At 46.9% G+C, this 19,121-nt stretch overlaps 6 protein-coding genes across 6 annotated transcripts; 2 read left to right on the forward strand and 4 right to left on the reverse strand.

Moving 5' to 3' along the window:
* Positions 1-12: 12 nt before the first annotated feature.
* On the forward strand, positions 13-1,100 carry BDR25DRAFT_288466 (uncharacterized protein; the record flags this gene model as incomplete). Its single annotated transcript, XM_033688394.1, has 1 exon — positions 13-1,100. The coding sequence occupies exon 1, from the start codon at positions 276-278 to the stop codon at positions 1,098-1,100; it is 825 nt and encodes a 274-aa protein (XP_033546402.1). The 5' UTR covers positions 13-275.
* A 1,075-nt stretch (positions 1,101-2,175) lies between these two features.
* BDR25DRAFT_288469 (uncharacterized protein) lies at positions 2,176-4,846 on the reverse strand. The gene is made up of 6 exons (XM_033688395.1): positions 4,501-4,846; positions 4,374-4,445; positions 3,853-4,317; positions 3,587-3,799; positions 3,270-3,532; positions 2,176-3,194 (listed from the first exon to the last, which is right to left on the reverse strand). The coding sequence occupies exons 1-6, from the start codon at positions 4,629-4,631 to the stop codon at positions 2,326-2,328; spliced, it is 2,013 nt and encodes a 670-aa protein (XP_033546403.1). The 5' UTR covers positions 4,632-4,846; the 3' UTR covers positions 2,176-2,325.
* A 108-nt stretch (positions 4,847-4,954) lies between these two features.
* BDR25DRAFT_356295 (uncharacterized protein) lies at positions 4,955-11,234 on the forward strand (the record flags this gene model as incomplete). Its single annotated transcript, XM_033695603.1, has 35 exons — positions 4,955-5,090; positions 5,126-5,161; positions 5,207-5,228; positions 5,260-5,286; positions 5,362-5,634; positions 5,670-5,799; positions 5,832-5,981; positions 6,048-6,131; positions 6,160-6,250; positions 6,279-6,707; positions 6,774-6,838; positions 6,941-7,137; positions 7,220-7,255; positions 7,443-7,764; positions 7,791-7,989; positions 8,027-8,118; positions 8,159-8,188; positions 8,257-8,375; positions 8,428-8,468; positions 8,557-8,979; positions 9,038-9,100; positions 9,152-9,238; positions 9,265-9,398; positions 9,422-9,495; positions 9,548-9,665; positions 9,766-9,915; positions 9,981-10,029; positions 10,086-10,476; positions 10,523-10,544; positions 10,618-10,668; positions 10,761-10,846; positions 10,875-10,961; positions 10,991-11,018; positions 11,057-11,140; positions 11,214-11,234. The coding sequence occupies 35 exons, from the start codon at positions 4,955-4,957 to the stop codon at positions 11,232-11,234; spliced, it is 4,347 nt and encodes a 1,448-aa protein (XP_033546404.1).
* An 854-nt stretch (positions 11,235-12,088) lies between these two features.
* On the reverse strand, positions 12,089-12,358 carry BDR25DRAFT_154793 (ankyrin; the record flags this gene model as incomplete). Its single annotated transcript, XM_033683955.1, has 1 exon — positions 12,089-12,358. A coding segment is annotated over one exon (270 nt), but the record flags the coding sequence as incomplete, so codon positions are not given.
* A 240-nt stretch (positions 12,359-12,598) lies between these two features.
* BDR25DRAFT_263443 (uncharacterized protein) lies at positions 12,599-14,788 on the reverse strand (the record flags this gene model as incomplete). Its single annotated transcript, XM_033686818.1, has 4 exons — positions 14,762-14,788; positions 14,668-14,706; positions 12,968-14,622; positions 12,599-12,778 (listed from the first exon to the last, which is right to left on the reverse strand). Coding segments are annotated over exons 3-4 (1,806 nt in total), but the record flags the coding sequence as incomplete, so codon positions are not given.
* BDR25DRAFT_343591 (uncharacterized protein) lies at positions 14,751-16,203 on the reverse strand (the record flags this gene model as incomplete). The annotated part of the gene is made up of 4 exons (XM_033693841.1): positions 15,523-16,203; positions 15,334-15,390; positions 14,958-15,275; positions 14,751-14,909 (listed from the first exon to the last, which is right to left on the reverse strand). The coding sequence occupies exons 1-4, from the start codon at positions 16,036-16,038 to the stop codon at positions 14,751-14,753; spliced, it is 1,050 nt and encodes a 349-aa protein (XP_033546407.1). The 5' UTR covers positions 16,039-16,203.
* Positions 16,204-19,121: the final 2,918 nt, after the last annotated feature.

A 19,121-nucleotide genomic window follows, 5' to 3' on the forward strand; every position in this document is an offset into this window, starting at 1 on the left:
CGATACTCTGATTGCGGAGATTTATTGCGCTGGTAGTTGCACAGCTTTCGGGGACGCGTCCTTGAAATACTCTTAAATCGTAGTATCGCGTTCTCTACATCACTTACAGTATTAAAGTCGCATTAAACTTTGTAAGCCAACCTCCACCATGTCAACAACTCTCCAAACGATCAAAATCTTCTTTGCTTCTTTTGCAGACTACACTCTCTGGGACTTGGAGCTTCCTCACGACAGCATCTCCTGGCACCGCGATCTATCCACATAGTCGAACCAAGATGCACAAACCTTCCTCTTCCTCCACGATAGTGGCCAACACCCGACTCATAGACCGACTACCTGATGCGAAAAACCCGCTCGAGATGCAAATCCTCATCCTCGGCATGCCCCGAACGGGCATATCCTCTCTGTGCCTTAGCCTGAACATCCTCGGCTACAAGACCTTCCACGGCTCCATGATGAACCTGATCCCATCCGTTTGCCCCTCCTGGCAAGAAGCTCTCACTGCACATTACAATGGAGGTATCGAACGCCACGGTCATCGAGAATGCGAAAAACTACTCAGAGATTACAACGTCTCGTGCAATCACCCCGACACGTGTGTGTGGGAAGATCTGGTGAAAGCATATCCGAAAGCGAAGATTATTCTGACGAATAGCAATCCCGATAAATGGATGAGGTTGGCACAAGAGCCTGCGGACGAGGGTATCAAGTGGAAGTCGTTGTGGGGTTGGGTTGCGCCGTGGGATCCGGTACCACGTGCATGGTGGAAATATCACAAGTTGCAGCCAAAATTCCAAAAGACAGTTTCTCCAAATGGGAAGAGACAAACTAACCCTGGCCAATACGAGAGTATAAGGAAGGCCGTGCCTAAGGAGAGGTTGTTAGAATTCGATGTGAAGAACGGTTGGCAGCCGCTGTGCGAATTCTTAGGGAAGGGGGTTCCGCGAGAGGATTTCCCGCATGTGAATGATCGGGAGGGTTTTACGATGGCAAGGACGCAGAGGTGGTGGAGGGCTTTTCATTCCATGGTGTCGACGCTGCTCCCGTCGCTTGCAATGTGTGTAGGTGGGGCTTTGGGATGGTGGGTTGCGAGATTTTGAGCCTTGACTTTATGCCGTCTTCTGGCTGCCGTTATTAAGAACAGTGGGTTTTGTAGATATATATACCCGTTTTATAAATCTTCTATCTCTTAGAGTACGGACTCGTCTGCTATGTCGTGCATGTTTACTCTCAATTCTTGCGACCCATCTACTAATTTCTCTCTCGTGAACCATGTCATTCATCACGGAATGGGAATTCACGAAGCAACATCAACAATCAGGCCTACCTTAGGAGCCATATTAGAGCTCACAGGAGTCCCTGCTAATCGGCATCCAAGATTCCTTCTTCCTAGCGTCGACGTGAATTTCCTTCTCCAACGCTGGAAACTCACACTTAGGCACACTTCAAGAAGGTACGCAGAAGAGATGGCAATTATCTTGTAAAATACTCGAAAATTTCATCATATTTCTGAGATGGTCTAAAAAAGCGCCCCTCCAGACTGGTTCGCAGCAAGAAACACTCTTCTAAATCATCGAAAAGTAACCCTCCAGGGCGCAAAGGTTGCCAGGTAAGCTTGCTCCTTTGCAGACACTATCTTTCAATGGGTACGGGAGGGAGAAATAATTAAGTAGCTACGTAAATCCTCCAACGTCTAATGGCACTTATTCTCCCTGCCCTCCACACTCCACCATTCAAATACGCTTATCCTGACCCTGCATTAGCTGCTCAGAGCGCGCGGTGCACACCCCTGTCGATTTACGCCCAACCGTCATCGCAGCCCGCGCAAACGGCAGGAGCCGCAGACGTAGGCGAATATCCGTTTTGGAAGTTAGTGAGGGGTGTTGACAGGAACAGAGCGGATACGGATACGGCGGAAGACAAGGTTTCGAGAAGGGTGTCACCGACCGACGGGAGATGCACAAACGATGAAGGGGTACGTGCAGGAGGATAGACGTTTAAGCCGCGAACGGGTGGGGGATGCGGTGCGGTCGAAGGATTGGAGCTTGGTGAAGGAAGTGGAGTTGGGTTGATGCGGGTGCATGAGAATTTGAAGTGAACTATTTGGACGGTGCTCTGGGATTGCTGGGTGGCTAAACAATTCACTATCACTTCATAGCGAATATTGTTCTCTGGGACCAGCCTTTCCCAATTAAAAGGAAACCGTGCGCGTAGAAAAGGAGCGTCATCCTCCAAAGTCAAACGAACCCACAGGTTATCTAAATAATATACAAGAAATCGCTCTCGCTACACTCCAAAGCCCACATGCATAAATGGTTGGTCAAATCACATACTACTAGGACTCCCCCACTGTCCATCGCTTGGTGGACTTTGCATCTGCGAGCCTTGGTATTGGACAGGTATGTCGAATGCCCACGGGTCTTGTTCCATGGGCACCACAAACGGCATATCCCAACCTGGCGCTGCCATAAGGTCGATGAATGCAAGTTGTGGAACGGTGGTTGGAGCGCCGTAACCAGCGTGCGTACTCATTGAAGTCATTCCTGCGCTCGTGAAAGGAGCAGTCGTCATTCCTACATTCCCGTATCCAGCGTTTGGTTGCGGAGAAAAGGGTGGCGTTGCCACGGCCGAGGGTGTTGACGTTGAGCCTGATGAGCCTGGATGTGGTACCCTCTGGCCTGGTATGGGGGTCGGGTGCTGTTGGGGAGGAGACAGGTTTACCTGCTGGGACGTCGGGCTGTCACTCCCAGTGGCTCTCACCATTCTCTCGTACCATGTCTGGATCTTCCGAACTCTTGCCTCGTAGTAGACGAAGATGTCTTTCTCCTTCTTTCCGTCGGTCGCCCTGCCCACGAGAGCGCCTATTCGCAGTGCAAGGTGTCGGAAGACGTTTTCGATGTTTAGCCGGTGCCTTAGCTCTCTCGTTTGGGGCTCGACATTTGGGTCCTTGCTGACAATGGCGAACTTCGCCGCGAGTGTGACACCAAAGGAAAGCTGTATCCACTCCGAGTTGGTTAAAGCCATCTCCGACTTCGGCGGCAGCCATAGGTATAGGTCGAGGAAAGACTTTGCGGATTCAAGTCCCTCACATAGAATACTGAGATTCAAGGCGGGAGACTGTTGCAATGAGCGCTCGAAGAAGGCGACTTGGTAGAGGAAGAGCTTTGCTGTGTGGAATTGCATGAAGAGGAGGTCTAGAGCAGTCCTTGGGTCAGTAATGAAATTGTAGCATGGGGGGATGGTGGGGTGCGGGGTGCGGGAATGCTTACGGCTGTCGCTCACATCAGAGCACAGGTATACCCGGAACTCTTCCAGCTCCGATCTTGTGCGCAAGTAGGCCGCATGGGCTTCTGTCTCCGAACTCGAGGAACTGGACAATGTCTCTATGCTTTCTATGATGCGTTGGAGTCGGATCACGTGGTATAGATCTTTATCTGTCCCGTACTCGGCTTTCTGCCGTAATGAAAGACAGCCCTCCTCGATGTACTGGGTACAGGGGAAAGTGTTCAATTTGTCCAGAAGTTTGGAAATGCTGCAGCCTCGTGAGCCTTGGGAAGGGTGCGGCCATTGGCATAGAGTGACATACGTAGACGATAAGTAAAAAATGCCGGCAGCGGCTCTTTGCTCCTCGGAGCCCCAAACCTGTGTGGCCGGATCGATGGCGAGCACGTCTCGTTTCCTGCCTGCATTGGCACCTTTGCTGCGAATAGGTCGGCGGTCCAGCCGCATGTCCACTGCTATCGAGATAGCGAGCTGGAGGTACTGCGAGTAGTACTTGGATCGATGGTGGTATTGGTTCCTGTGCGAGGGTTAGCACCTGGGGGATCCCTATTACTATCCATGACGTGTTACCAGGCCAGCACGACCAGGAGGCCCTGCAGATATTCCAGCGATAAGCTGTCATCGCCACCCAGTAGTACCTTATCGCTGACCATGTACTTGAATCTGTCTCCGAGCCGATCCTGGGTGGGGAGATCGTGAAAGCAAGCGACGGAGAGCAAGGCCAAGAACAAAAAGGGCTTCTCATGCCGCATTGAGCTCCCCGTGACATGGGGGGGGATTATAATGAAGGGGAAATGGGGCATCATGTCGGACTTGTACATCTCAACGAGGGTGTCGGCCCGCTCGATTGTGAGGATATCGACGTCGATGACGTCGCCATCAGGAGGCTCGCTTCGAGTGTAGGACGAGTGAGGGGAGGCTACAGAGGCAGGAGGGGCGGAATCAGAGGAAGAGGAAGGTATTGGAGGGAGTGGGGGGACGGGATCGCGCGTGGAGAGCAGTTGCTGAACTTGGGCCTCAAGCGCTTGAATGCGCCTGCCGCAGCTAGTGAGTGCCATTTCAGGGCAAAGAGGGCATTGGGGGGATCATACGAGTCACGCTTCGCTGAATTGTCCCGCCGCCGCGCTGGACGGAATACGCAGTGTTTCCCTAATCGAGCGCATCTCGCTGCTATCAGCTGGATCCAGTGCGCTTTGCCTGCAGCTGGTGATTTCTTACCGGTCGCAGATATCGTTACGTTGCGTCCGATCACATCTGATCTTCAGCAGGAAGCAGTTCTGGCATGTCTTCGAGAGCAGCACCGGCGGCGAGTTCCCCTTTGGGAGGTCGAATGCCGCGTTGAGCGACATAGTAGGTGTGTCGTCTTCGTCGCGCTTCCTCGTTTCGGGTTGGGCTCATTGGGCTGGGGAAGGCTCGATGGAAGAAAGGTTAGGGACGTGTCCGCGCGCTGGAGTGGCAATGGCCTCGGTGATAGACGTTGACTGCCTAGGCAGGCACGAGGGGCAGCTAGGGAGCATGAGACATGCGAGATATGGTGGAACTGAGATGGCAATTGTGGGTGAAGGATGAACGCGATGTGCACATGCTGTATCTGGAAGCCTTCTGGAAGAGGGGCGCAGGGACTTGGCCGTGATTAGCCCGCCTCATGAGCTTGGCCAATCGGAGAATTGACATGCGGCTACGGATCCGAACACGCAAGCCTGACCGGGCTCGACAAAACATCCGTATTTTTGAGCGCAATGGAATGTACACGCCGTGTCCCAGCCCAAAACTTTCTCATACACTGGAATTAAAAAAAATGCCTTCAAGTGCGCGGAATAAAATGTCCGAAGAATGAAACAAGGCAGGATGCCTCACTTCATGCCTTCCAGAGAGCTGCGTTGAGGCGGCATTCACCCCTTCGTTTCTGTCTCATCCATTCCAGGCCCACAAGAATCTTATCTAAGGTGAGCCGCTAGCCCTCTTCGATTGGAACAGCTTCGCACTCCAGCCCCCCCTCCCCCTGTCTCCTTATAGACCCTGTGCAAAACCTGCTGCGGCCTCTAACTACACGTATTCTCTTGCATTGCCTCGTGCTAGTGAGCCAGCAGGCCGCCTGTCCGACTCAAACCTGCCAGCACCACCCATCTTGAACCCCATCGCCCTGTGCAGGAAACACCCATACAGGTCCGCATTGGCATCGAGGTTCCAGGAGATGAAGTATGCATCGCTGCTTGCGACTCTACCCACTTCCATAGCTACTTTCGAAAGACGATTATATCGGACGAAGTGTTTGGCCTCGTTTGATCGTGGCCTGAATAAACTTCCCTTTTGGGTTAGCAGTCTTGTAAATGCAGGGGCCACATCCGAAGCGTGGCTGTTTCCCGGCCTCTGCACCACCGATGAAGGCGGGAATACCCGCTAGGCTTCCCATCCCCTCGCCGTGATACGCCGTATCAATTGCGCTCCGCCGAGTGGGTCATATCCGAACACGATGCAGAGGTCAAAGCGGGAATCGGACCCGTGAGCATAGAGCTAGTGAGTACTGTAGGTCCGCATACAGAATCTAGAGGGTCTCGAAACTCCGCGCGATCTTCGCGTCTGGCTTTCCATTCTGCGTGAACCCCGTCACAAGGAGCACATTTCTGATAGAAGAGCTATTAGGATCAGTCTCCATAAACAGTTTTTCGTGCTTGTGGTATTACACAAGCGTCGTGGTGGTCGCATGTGAAGAATGTAACGTTCAGCTGATTGCAGCGCCTACCGCCACCATATTACCCACATAGTGTGCCCAGCAGGATCTATGGGCTACCTTCGAACCCTCACCCGTGGACATTCACACAGATAACTCATCCTCAACCATTGCAGAAGTGAGCGCATCCCGAGGGAACGCTCCAGTCACATCGACAACCATCTGCGATACATTCATATTCGCCCCTAATGCGCGTCCCAACTTTGCCTTCTCTTCCGAGGTTAGCAGGTATCCCCAGTTGAGAAGATGCACAACCTTCTCTCAGTCATTGTTCCGTACCAGGTTGTCGGGGAGATACTCGCGGTAATGTATGGTACCTCGCTTCCCGTCACTGCTGATTCATCACTCTCGTCCTCATTTACGAAAACTCTAAGTGTTTGCAGTTCCAATGCTCTGTCGGAGCTCGCCGAACTCCCAAGCCACTCGCATCCACCAACCACTTGCGGTCTGGCTCACTCTGTATATAGATCCCCTAGTTACGCTCCTTTAGCAATTAACTCGGTTCCTCATGGCTCTAGTGCCCCCAATAGCTTCACACTAAGACATGTATATGCACTTTATGGAACCTCCACGGCCGTTGTATTGAAATACCCAGTATCGAAATACCCAGTATCGAACATCCTCAACCCCAACTCCTCCATATCAACTGGATCTGCTGGCGGTGATTTATTGAGTGTCTGCCGCCCCGAAGGTAGTGCGCTCGATGGATAACGAACCTATCTTCCCAGTATGATTATCTAGGATCAAGAGGGGGCCATAGCGACCTTCGTCGGCACATTGCTACAGGGTCAGGATACTGAGCTGACAATTTTCTGCATTTTAGGCGTGGGATAGGAAAATTATGAGAAAGATAGAGTGGAGGAAACAAAGGTTAAGTGTAACGACATAAAATTTATCAACTTTAGTTAAGCCAAAGACAAGAATAAGCAATTAGGAACTTCCCCAGGGCTACCCGTGATCTTTGCGGATCAAGCAAAATATTCTGATAGGGCAACACCTCTACTTCGCTCCATTTTAACTGTTCCTCTCGGTCGCTCAATGGCTTTCTCAGCAATCATCGCGTTGTCCTACTTTTCCTATCCCGGCGTCAATTTTCCTGCATTACCATCGCGGTTGACAACGAGGTGCGATCAGCTAGCTATAGACTTCCGCCAGCTAGACAAAGGAGCTTAGGGACCAGTTACAACATCGAGACCTCGCATGAAGTGTGGCTGAGTACTATACCAACACCGTAGAGGCGGAGTTGCAATGATAAGGCTTGGTGGCACCGCCGCATAAATGTGCAGGGGCTAGTGAACTTAGTAAAACCTAGTTGAAGACCGAAGACTAAGCACAGAGCCACCACATCAATTTTAACGAGATATTAAAGTATAATTAACACCTCTTCGCGCACCAGGTTGAACACCCACATTGCTCCTTCTTGTTGAAGTTGGGACGCCGAACAGATGAATTCACACTGTCAAGAACTGGAGATGCACCTGGAGCCCCCCCGGCCTCAGCCAGCAATCTATATTCCAACAGCTACATCTAGCAGTGAGTTCTGGATATCGATATCCCCATTGACTTCCGAGGGTTCAACAAAACCAACTTCCAATTCTCCATTCCAATCGCAAGAATCCATCTTCAGGCCGATTTCCGCAATCTATGAGAATAAAGAGTTCCAAGATATATTAGCCCCCATTACCGATCAGAGTAATACGAACCAGAACCGTAGAGCATGGCATAAAAGGACAAGACTGTCGAGAATTCCAGTAATACCCCCGAGAAGGTCATCAAGAATGTCTACAATACCTCCAAGGACATCATCATTATATCGTACCTGGCAGAGAGAGTCAACTCAATCCACAGAGTCAGCACGATCAATAGAAATGCTAGACACACTAGAAGAGCAGAGAATGGCGGGGCACTCAACGACCAGTCCTTCCAAGGAGAAGAAGCCGTGGTATCATCACCTCAACCCTTTCAAATGATGCCAAGTTCCCGCGATACCGCCCGACCATTTGATATACCCAGGACATACTGCGAATATCTTGTCCAACATTTCTATCGCCTGGAAAACTCCCCTGATGGCAACCGGACATCGACGAAGCCTCGAACCAAACCACGTTTAGATTGCGAACCCCGATCGCAACCTACACAACTTAGCTGATTCTTTCTATCCTTCATGTTAGCACCGTCATAAAGCGTGGCCAAAACGACCATTAATGATAGAATTATACAACACGCTCAAGCATGGGTTTTAGCGTAGCACAATTTATCTTTTCGTCTTGTCTCTCTACCAGGTCATAGTTCCATTCAATCTTCGCTTTCTCCTCTCTTTCATTGATGATGCATACGCTACCTCGGTTCCTTACCAGCCTAGGTCAGAACTAGGACGGAAGTTAGGGATTGGGTTTGGGATCATGCTCATTCAGATTCTACAATGACTCAAAACGAACGAATCTCTACATCATGGGTTGATGGTTGGGGCTCGATCCCGCGGTGTCCTTACATCTGCTATTCTCGACAAGTTATTGAAGATTTCTGCGCGAGCTCAAGCTGAGGAGGGAAGATATTCAGACGGAGAGATTATTACCATATGTTGGCAGATGTAGCCAAGAATGATCCCGCCGCTAGCATTCTACAGATTATTCGGGCTTCTCTATTGGCGATCGCATACCTAGTTCTCCTCTTTATCAACACCGCCTATTCCCCCATTACCCGGGTTAGCTTCCTCGGCGATCCAGCACTGACTATTGCAGCTAAATCAATCGCTCACGTGAAGGAGAAAGGCAGTCCCAGTAATCTCGGATTCTCGTATCTCCCGCATGACCGAAGTCTTGTAGTCGATCTGCTATGTCACGTACAGCGCTTGGAAACCCTCAATACTTGGTATACTCAAATCACTTCGCAGAATGGAGACAAAGCTGGTCGCTCAGCCCCTCGCAAAAAGAAATGCTATCTACGTGATCTTGATATCAACGCCGGTACTCGCAGCTAAGCTATCCTCTGTTGTATACTCAATGACTGGACATTTCTTTGGAGTCGCACCTGTGTTTTCACCACTAGCAGTTTCAACGCTATTCGAATACCATAATCCTGCTGCCCGTAATCATTGAACAAATGGTGGATGCCAGCGGTGTCTTAATCCTATTGAAGACTTCCTTCTTGCAGAGGAACACCAAGAAGATATTCAGTCTGATACTGAAATTAATACTGGTGTCATATTGAAGAAGCCTTCGTTTTGTTTCGGGAAGAGTTCAAATACTGAGCAGCGGCCTGGAGGAAAGGAGCGACTAAAACCAACACGGATGCCGAAACAGAGAACAAGATGAAGTTAATTCCTTCTCGGCGGTTCTCGATCAAAGACATACATTTCTCCATTGGTTGGAACGAGCTGGCTGCGGTGATCGCCTCGGCTAGGACTAGCAAGACATCGTTCCTTCAGGGCTTTCCGCAGATATGCGTCAAACGAGCGGCCAAATAGCCATGGGAGATTGGTCGTGAGCTTTTCTTCCACAGAAATCCTGGGTTGGGAACCCCGCTGTGAAATAGAACATCCTCTTCGGCGAAGATTACGACCCGTGGTGGTTTGACGCTACGAAGGACGCGTGTTACTTGGAAGCCGACATCCATCAACTCGGGGCCGGAGACGACACGGAAATTTGAGAGCGTAGATTCAACCTAAGAGGAGGGCAGCGTCAATGGCTAACCACTCCTGAGCAATATAACCTAAAAGCGATGTCGTGCTGCTCGACGACCCTTTTCCGCAGTTGATGTTCACGTTGAATATACTATTTGCGGGTTATTGGAAGAGAAAGGTCGAACTATTCCAAACCACTAGCTCATCGTTTTCAGTCTCTGCAACAGGATTCCCTAGCTGGAAGATTGTACGATTCGGGCATTTGATATTGTTTGCAGTAGTCACGCATGCCTCACACAATAGTCATATGCTGGCAAGACTTACCCCTTTATTGCACGTATATAGATCCCTAAGTACACTCTTTTAGCAATCAACTCAGTTCCTCATGCCTCTAGTGCTCGCAATAGCTTCGCAGACACTTTTGATAATCTCATCCGGGATGGTTCTGAGTTTTGGAAGATGATTGCCAAGTAACACAGAGGGATGCTCAAGCAGTGGAGGAGAGCTCTTCTCTCCTGCTCGAAACTTTGAATGCCAAACCTAATCCCGTCTGCGGGAAGAACGAAACGAAAGATGGAAAGCTCATGAAAGAAGGGAATCGCGGACAAGGCCAAGTATCATGGTTTGTCGACAAGGAATATGGTCAGTTTTCTAGCCACACCACTTTAGCCTGGCTCCAATGGTATTCTTTCCCTCGCCCAAAACGGCGAACGCTATCGTACATCTTTGGCTCAGTTTCTGGTCGTCCGAGCGCTTCGGGTTGGCGCGGAACAACTGCATCTCCTCATACGTTGTTCTTGCAGTCATATCAGCACCCCTTATATTCGCCTTTACTCCTTCAGTGTTGAACTTAAGAAGTATTTCAAGTCGAAGATCTCTTGATCTAGCGACAGAAAGGTGTCCGTAGATGTTTCGCGATCCTCGACGTCTTAGACATATCATCACTCACCTGTCTTGACACGTATATTTTATCGACCACTAGTTTCCCGACGTACTTTATATATTTCTGTACTCCATAGTCCTCATTGCAAGTGTCATCGCGTTACTTATTATTACTTCCCGTACTTCGCAGTAGCTCTTACGCCTATTTTCTTTTGTTCCTCTCTGCGACTTCTTATTCCTGAGTCAGCGCTCGCTCCCTCAAACGTCATGAAACAGCACTCTGAGGCAAAATGTTCTCTGGATTCTCCGAATCTATATCAGGGGTATCTGTGACCCAACCTTTGGTCTATAGACGAGGTTCATACAAGCCCTGAGAGAAGCCATCGAAAACATGAACTCTGCAGTTAACGCTGGCTTGCAACACGACTTGACCTCGTTTCTAGCGTGGTGCTACCAGTAGGTTTGCGAGTCAGTATTAAAACCGTGGCTACGGATGGGCAAGTTTGTAATGAAAAATGTGCAGATGCGAAACAGGCTAGTCCTACCTCTTCAGACTTGTCAACAAGCAAGTTTGTAGCGTTCTGAAGGTCGAACTTGACTTGATTAATTACCTACTTGGGCTAGTGACTTTTCTATATAGTGTTAGTACGTCTTAAACAGGAATAGTGCTTCTCTCTGACAATAATCTCTGTCCAGGGACTCCTCTTTCAGGTTTAACGCAGTCCCTGCGCCTATCTATATCGGGCATCGCTTCTTGCTCCATCAACTCGCTGCTTTTGATGTCTATAAAATGCTCGCTCTACCCTTGCCAGCATGCCTCATCTCCTTTCCTTAATTTTCTTAATCTAACCCCAGCTCCTTTGCTGCTAAGTCATCCACACCTTTCTACACCTCGCTTACCTACTCTTCTACCTCATTTTTAATATAAGAGTCTACCCACTGGTACAGAAAATATAGGTTTTAAGTTAATAAAGTTATATTTCTTAGGGACCTAGCTTCTACTAGGGGCTCGTTATATGCATAATATCTAGGGCTGGGTAATCATTAATCTAGGCCGAGAAGTAAATCGTCCACGCCAGAAGTCATGTGCCCACGCCTGATTACCCCTTCCTGCCTCCTTTGTTCACCGCCAGTGAATAAACCTTCCCCGTGGTAGATGCTACTTTTCCACGTCAGGGATCGACTTACCAGGTCTGGAAGAGACGCACGTGATCCGAGGGTAGCCATCTGAGGCTCAGCAAAGGGCTCTTGCACGTCACAGTTGCTCTGATTTTATTCGTACTTAAGAGGACTGTCAAGGAATTACAGATGATAGAATTAAGCATGGCGCACAAAAAGAACGAGAAAGTGACCGTTTAGAGCACCTCATAATTCAGCCTTTACCTTCAGTTATTCCGATACCACCCACTTAATCTTTGAGCAGATCTTGTACTGTTCTGCTCGCGAGCCCACCATAGCGGATCGTGCCCCAACGAGTCTCTAGAACGAGCATCGACATCGTTGCGACTTAGGAAGATGTCAACTGCCCAGTTAGTATACCAAGACGTAAACTTTGATAATGAGGGAAGAGCCTCCGCTGCCCAGGACAATGGTGTTCGTCCACTATTATCTTTCGAATCAGCCTCTGCGCCGTGTTCTAATAACATTTTAACCGCATGATTGTCCCCGTGGCGATTTGGTGCCGCTGCAGCCCATGATAAAGGCGTTCGACCACTGTCATCCCTAGAATCTATGTCTGCGCCTGCTAAAAGTAGCGCTCCAACGGCCCGGTTACTATCAAGATCGCCTGGCGAAGACGCGGCCCATGACAACGGTGTTCGACCGCCATGGTCCTTTAAGTCGAAGTCTACTTCGTAAGCTAATAAGAGATCAACTACTTTGTTTCGTCGAAACTCTACGGCTAGCGATAATGGAGTTCTACCATGTTCGTCTCTGATATTAGCCTGGACCTCTTTGCAATCGAGGAGGGCCTCAACTACTGCATCTCGCCCATTCCGTGCTGCCCATGATAGTGGTGTTCGTCCTAGGTCGTCCCGGAAATTTGGTCGCGCCCCATCAACGGCTAATAGTAGCTTAACTACCGCTTCATGGCCATTTTCCGATGCCAATAGCAGCGGCGTTCGACCTTGATTGTCAATTGTTTCCGAATTCGCGCCACGTTCGAGCATTAGTTGGACAACGGTGTCGCGTCCACGCTCCGAGGCTCTTGCCAACGGTGTTCGGCCTTCACAATCTTTCGACTCAAGGTCCATGCCATCGCACTCCAAAAGCAGTCGAACTACTTCGTCCGCTCCTCTCACTGCTGCACAAGATAGAATTGTTCGACCCTCAATATTCTGAGAGTTGGCATCGGCGAAGCCTTGTTCCAACAACAACTTGACGGCGCCTACCTCGGCAGCGTTTGCTGCCCAAAACAGAGGTGTTTCACCGTACTCGTTCTTGCAGTCCACGACCTCTTGAGCGAAGCGGCGATCTCTCTTATTTAGAGCAAGGGACAAAGCGTCTACTAACCCATGTTCAGAGAGAATGTGGAGAAGTGTAGATTTCCGCGGTGCAAAGTAATAAGCATTATCATCAAGTAGGTGGCATAAGTCAATCCACCGATCCATAAGATCATTAGAGGGCCATGCAAAACACTCCAATAAATCTACTTGAGAGATACCGTATGAATAGGCTTGTTGCATATGATAAATCCAGTTTCGGACAGTGTAAGTAGCGAAAAGTCGGTAAGTCTCCCGGCCCCAGACTCCTTGAATTTGGTGGCTCGCGTTATCGGAGCTTTCTGAGATAGAATGATCCATGGATACATAGCAGAGGCATATTCGAGAAAGTGTATGGTTGGCCCGGCCAAAAGCTATCTCACGACTCTGCCATTGACTGCCCAGCAGTATTTGCAGACCGTCTTGGAAGAGGAAGTCAATAACTGACTGGTGGTTGAACTGCACTCTTTGGCCAGTACGTTTCCCGCGAGAGTCCACATCCTCTCTAATTTCGGCTAAGCCACGGGATATGGTTGTTAGTCTTCTTCCAAAGTCATCGTTGTTATCAATAAACAGTCCTTGCTCTCGATACCCTTCGAGCGTTTTGTACGGTAAATTCGGATCAATGGCTGTTGCGATTCGAAGCTCGTCGACAGACAGATTATATCTAGCGAAGAGCATCCACTCGAATACTCGGATGACTGTGGGCAGTTCATCTTCGGGTATTGCCCCCAAAAGCTCTCGATATAACTTGTTCAGATCCGGAGGGATGTCCTCAATTGCTTGCCGAATTTGATGCGGCAAACTACCCTGTCGGCGTTTTCTTTGTACGAGTTCAACTACAAGACGGGTCCATTGGAAACTGCCGGTTGCTTTCCCTATAATAATATTTCGTACCGTTGCCATGCTATGATCCTGTCCGAACGACGTTGTAATAAATGTACGAATATCATTGTCGTTCTCGTTCTCGATAACAATTGTTGCATGGTCTTCAACGTCAATGACAGGATAATGCCGGCAACTGAAGCATATCGCGATTTTAGTCTCTTGTGTTGATTGTTCAAGAATGTGCTGAAACTCGTCTACCATGTTTTGAGCGGTGACCTCACCACCTTCGTCGAGGGCATCAACGAATATGCGGACTGAGACTTTGAACTTCTCCGAGAGCATTTCAAGCGTAGAGATTAAATGCTTTTGATACTCCCTTATATGCCAGTTCCACGCTTGACCCGGCTTCCCGCGATTGAAAACGTGTTGATCAAAGTTTCGTAGCATGGAGTCTGCCGCGAAAGGCGCTCGCGACAGTATTTGATGGAGTATTGAGCGATAGAATCCCTCAGATGACTTTTGAAGCTCGTTTCCTCGGCCATGGAAAAAAAAAGAGAGAACGATCGTTCTTGCATTTGGCGCAGCACTCTCTCCAATCGACGTCTCAAGAGCATATTTCATCAAGGTTGATTTACCAGCACCTGGTTTTCCCCGGATCCAAAGCAGCCGTCGCTTTTGTTCTCTCCACTCTATGAATTTTGGGTGTTTGAGCAACCAAGTACAGGTGTCAATTGCGGCTGGGTCTATATCATGATGACGATTTGACATCTCGGCAAATTGCAGATACCGTAAGCAATCTTATGGTGTTAGCACATAATCGTCTTTTATCGATTGTTACGCACCGCCTATTGTTTCGGGCCTTATACGGTGTGTATTAAGCTCTCGGGTACGTTAGAATAAGTTCGATAATATGATGTTCATGGATTTATAACAAACCGAGAAGTTCCTTGATTTCACTGCGAATACGGCGATAGTTTCGGTCTAGGACATTTGGAAATTGACACATCGTGCGGTGGTCACAGCCATCCATCATAATAATTCTTTCCCCAGGAAGATTCAGGAGTGCAGATTGTCGACACACTATCTGCATAAGAGTAAGTATAGTTGGCAATCTAGAACGTTGAAACCATACCTCGGAGGAGAGTGGCGGAGTCGCACGCTGTTCCACGCAAGAGACGATTTGTATCTCCCCGATCTGATTCACAAATTCTGTAGCCATCAATTCTAGGGGTTTTGAGTCTTTGGCTAAGTCCTCAAGTAGATCTTTCCGAGTTTTACCGGTCCAGCTAGAACCGAAGTATAGACCAAAATCGACCAAGTTTGCCAATAGCTGTGGCCATTTTACGGCCTCTGATCCCTGATGGGGCGTGCCCATAAAAATTATGCCCTTAACCGATTGTCTCATGAAGGGATATTCACCCTCGGACGACAGCCTAGCGATAATGAAAGCCTATTCGGAGGGGCTTGTTAGGAATGGAGAGCATTGAAAGCCGACGACGATACCTTACCTTCTTAAGAACAATTCCTCCCATACTGTGACAAACGAAGATCAACGGTCTTTCCTCCTATATGAAAGCTTTATTAGAATGGGTGCAGTCAAAGGACTAGAACTAAGCCAATACTGTGAATGGGCAGCAATGAAGATGAGATGCCATGCTGAGGCGCAGAAGAGTATAGGGCATAAGAAACCGACCAACCTTTCCTCTTTCCATCCACATTATCCTTAAATCGTTAAGCAAGGATCGCGCAAAGCTTTCTACCGTCCCCTTCGCTCTCGTTGGCCAAACCCGGGCATCGTATCCAAATGAGAAAACTCTCACGTTCTCGATATCTTTAGGCAGAAAGTCACTTAGCCACAAGGCACCATTTGAGGCCGTCCAGGTTCTATAGGCATCGCCACCTATTCCATGAATAGCGACAATGTCCGCCCAGCCTCTTTCTGAGGCCGGACCCGAGCATTCATCTTGGCCAGTCAGCTCGATAAGGCCAATGGCTTTTCGAGGCATCGGTGACGATTCTGCATTCCGAGAAGAGTTGGAAGAATGGGGGACAAAAGCACTCGGCTCGGAAGTAACAGTAGGAGTAGGCAGAGAACTCGGCTCACTGGATCCAGCCTGATGACTTGGAGAGGCAGGTATGGCTTCCGAAGGCCTTCTCAGATTCTTGAAAAATCCGGAAAATGATTTCTTTTCTTTGTTCTTGTCCCTCGCCATGGTACCAGCGGATGCCCACCGACCGGCTTCGCCTGTGTTGCTCAGTAACAAAGATGCCTGAGGCTTCAAGTAAGGTGGGCTTGTTCCGCGCACCTATGGGCCTGGAGAGTGGCTCTGCGTTTCTTCAGCAAATGGATCACAAGGATATTGATGCTCATTCAATGATGGACAATGTTCAGTGGAATGTGTCGCGAGGCATACATGCTGGCCGACGGCTGGGCTGAGAAGCAGCTGAAACACAGCCCGACGCTAGTCCCTTTATGGAACCAGGATAGCCGCATACGCGCAGGCAGCTGCTCTCTGATCTCAAGCCGAAAACATTAATAATAAACCTTATTAGTAGGTTTATTAAGTGTTATTAAAGCTTAAAGTAAAGTTTAGGCATAAGTACAACTATAAAAGAGCTTTTTATAAGAATTCTAAAGTAAATTTAAGCTAGTTTAGCCTTATAGAGAAGATTAAAGCTAAGTATATAAGGACGGAGCTCTGTACCACTGCGCTAATACAACTAAAAAGGTGCGAATAATCAACCAACAGTTAATTGTTGCGTACAGAATAGTATATATACCCGTCGCACGTAAGCGCCTCGGCCTTACAAAGTAACGTACCTAACGGGTTGGCCGGCCACACGGGTTGGCCGGCCACTTTTGCCAAGCCCCCACTAAAACCACCCTATTCTCTCGCAAAACAGCCCACTTTAGCCCTGTATAAAGTAATACAACATAAGATATTATTTAGAGTCTACTTCTACTACTTGCTTACACATACGCAAGTTATGCCTAGTCTAATTGCACTGCCTGCATTACCTTTAACTTAGCTTACCTCCTTTAGCGCGCACCTGCGTCTTTAGCTTCTTCCTATTACTACACACTCTAAACTCCTTTAAAGTAGTTAGATAAGCCCTATTCTTAACTATTAAAGTCTCTTCTGCCTAAATTTACTTCCTTTTATATAATCTATGTTACGTAGCAGCCTTATTTGCTGCTTAAAGCTCTGTAATCTTATAGCCTACTCTATTACGTTAATGCCCTAGATAACTATTGTCTACTTCTTATTACTTTACTATATTGCTTTTAGCTGTCCTTATCTCTTTAAAGCTATAACAACTGCTCTAGTTAATATCTAGCTTATTATAAAGCTTAACTTATTAAAGTTATACTTATCTTTATTCTAGATACTGTACTTAGCTTTTATGTTAGCTACTAGGCAAAACTAGCCCTAGATAACCTCTAGATTTTTATAGAGCGCTCTTTTATAATTATACTTATAATTAAACTTTATTATAAACTTAGGGCAGTGCTTAACCTACATACTAGTCTAGTTTAAGCTAACCTGGCCTAGATTGCGCTCTGTAGGCAAGGAATTAGCTATATTAGCTACAGCTGCAAGCCTAGGGGGAAATCTGTGTGTAATAAGCTTAAGTATGTACTTAATAACTACCTTTTTTTTAAGCTTAGTTAGATTCCTTAATTTAGGCCAGCATTCTGCTTGTAAAGGCTGTCTAGCGCGTTAATTGCTTAGTGTTGTGTGAGAGACATTATAGATAGCTGCAGCGCGTTGTAAGAAGAGTTTTAAGTCTTGTTTAAGAGCCTAAAGAGCAAGCTATATCTAACGTTCTTTAGAAGATTTAATCTAGTGTTGTTGTTAAGGCATTATGTAGATAGGTAGAGTTTGGTGGGGGCTTGGCAAAAGTGGCCGGCCAACCTGTGTGGCCGGCCAACCCGTTAGGTACGTTATAGCATTTAAAATAATAACATATATAACTTTAATAAAATAGGCTTTATAATAAGCTAAATATTTACTAATTATACTAACACTTAAAATTTTACTTTAAGCTTTAAATAACACTTAATAAATATACTAAGCTAGTTTATGCTAATATAGCCTAGACTATAGCAAAGAGTTAGCTATATTAGCTATAGCTGCTCGCTAAAAAGAAAATTCTTATATATTTAGCTTTAGTATATAGTTAATAATTACTTACTTTTTATTATTATTTAGCCTTTATAAGTTAGCTATAGAATTAGCTTATAAAAGTTATTTAGTGTGTTAGTTATTTATTATCTTTTAATAGACTTTATACATAGCTATAGTATATTACTTAAAGAGTGTTATGTCTTATTTAAAAGCCTAAAGTATAAGCTATATTTAATGTTCTTTTAACATAGTTAAGTAGTGTTATTAGAAATGCATTAGTATAAAAAAAGTAGTTTAGTGTAGCCTTTGTAACAATTCTCATGAATTGTTCCATCTCGGGTCGCCCGGAACCTATCCGAAGGGTCCCCGTATCGGCTCCGACCCTGACTCGACCTGGCCCCGACTCTGCCCTGCCCCCTGCTGTACCTCTATTCCTTCATGTATTTAGTTGCACCTTGCCCCTGTAGCTAGCTTAGTAGTTTTCTAATATCCTTTATACAAGGCCTATAGGTGTTAATAGAAATTCCTAGGTTCTAAGTCCCCACGCACTTCTATATGCCTCTAAGTGGATTCCTACTGCATTTAGATCTATTGTCTTGCCTGTGCTGTGACATTATATTAGAAAACTTACTTTTACTAGTAATAGCCTTATTATAATATTACACTAATTATTTATTTAACTATGTTTAAGCCTAAAACATGTCTAATTAAGTTTAGGTTATAATACTTACACACTGTTATATTAAACTATTTAGTTTATAAATAGGATTCTAGAGACTTTTTATTAACTAAAGCCTTTAAGTTTAGAACTTTTTATCCTCTATAATTAGAATTACTTTTAGAAAAGTTGTAAAAAATGCGCTAAAGTAGAAACTTAAAGACTACTAATAACTTATTACGATTAGAGATAACTACTAATGCCTAACTTTTAACTACTAGCCTTTAACTACTAACTACTACTTTATTAATAGCTAAACCTGCGTCTGTAGAACCTAAAGCTAGACCTACCTAATTTAGAGTTAATCTTTAGCAGCTAATCTAGCTAAGACTGCTAGTTAACCTCTACTAACTACTAAATTACTACTAATAATGCTTTAAAATACCTCTGCTACTCTAATAGCAAAAGACTTTTAAGGCACTTTTAATAATGCTTAAATGTTACTACA

Source organism: Lindgomyces ingoldianus, assembly GCF_010093535.1.
Source record: "Lindgomyces ingoldianus strain ATCC 200398 unplaced genomic scaffold BDR25scaffold_20, whole genome shotgun sequence".
Lineage (NCBI taxonomy): Eukaryota > Fungi > Ascomycota > Dothideomycetes > Pleosporales > Lindgomycetaceae > Lindgomyces > Lindgomyces ingoldianus.

What these genes read in the sequence shown, in the direction of transcription:
- BDR25DRAFT_288469 (XM_033688395.1), bottom strand. Translation starts at nt 4,631, where the DNA reads ATGTCGCTCAACGCGGCATTCGACCTCCCAAAGGGGAACTCGCCGCCG. An exon ending in CTCCTGGTCGTGCTGGCCTG is followed by an intron (nt 3,800 to 3,852) that starts GTAACACGTCAT and finishes ACCCTCGCACAG; the next exon opens with GAACCAATACCACCATCGAT. An exon ending in CTCTGATGTGAGCGACAGCC is followed by an intron (nt 3,195 to 3,269) that starts GTAAGCATTCCC and finishes GGACTGCTCTAG; the next exon opens with ACCTCCTCTTCATGCAATTC.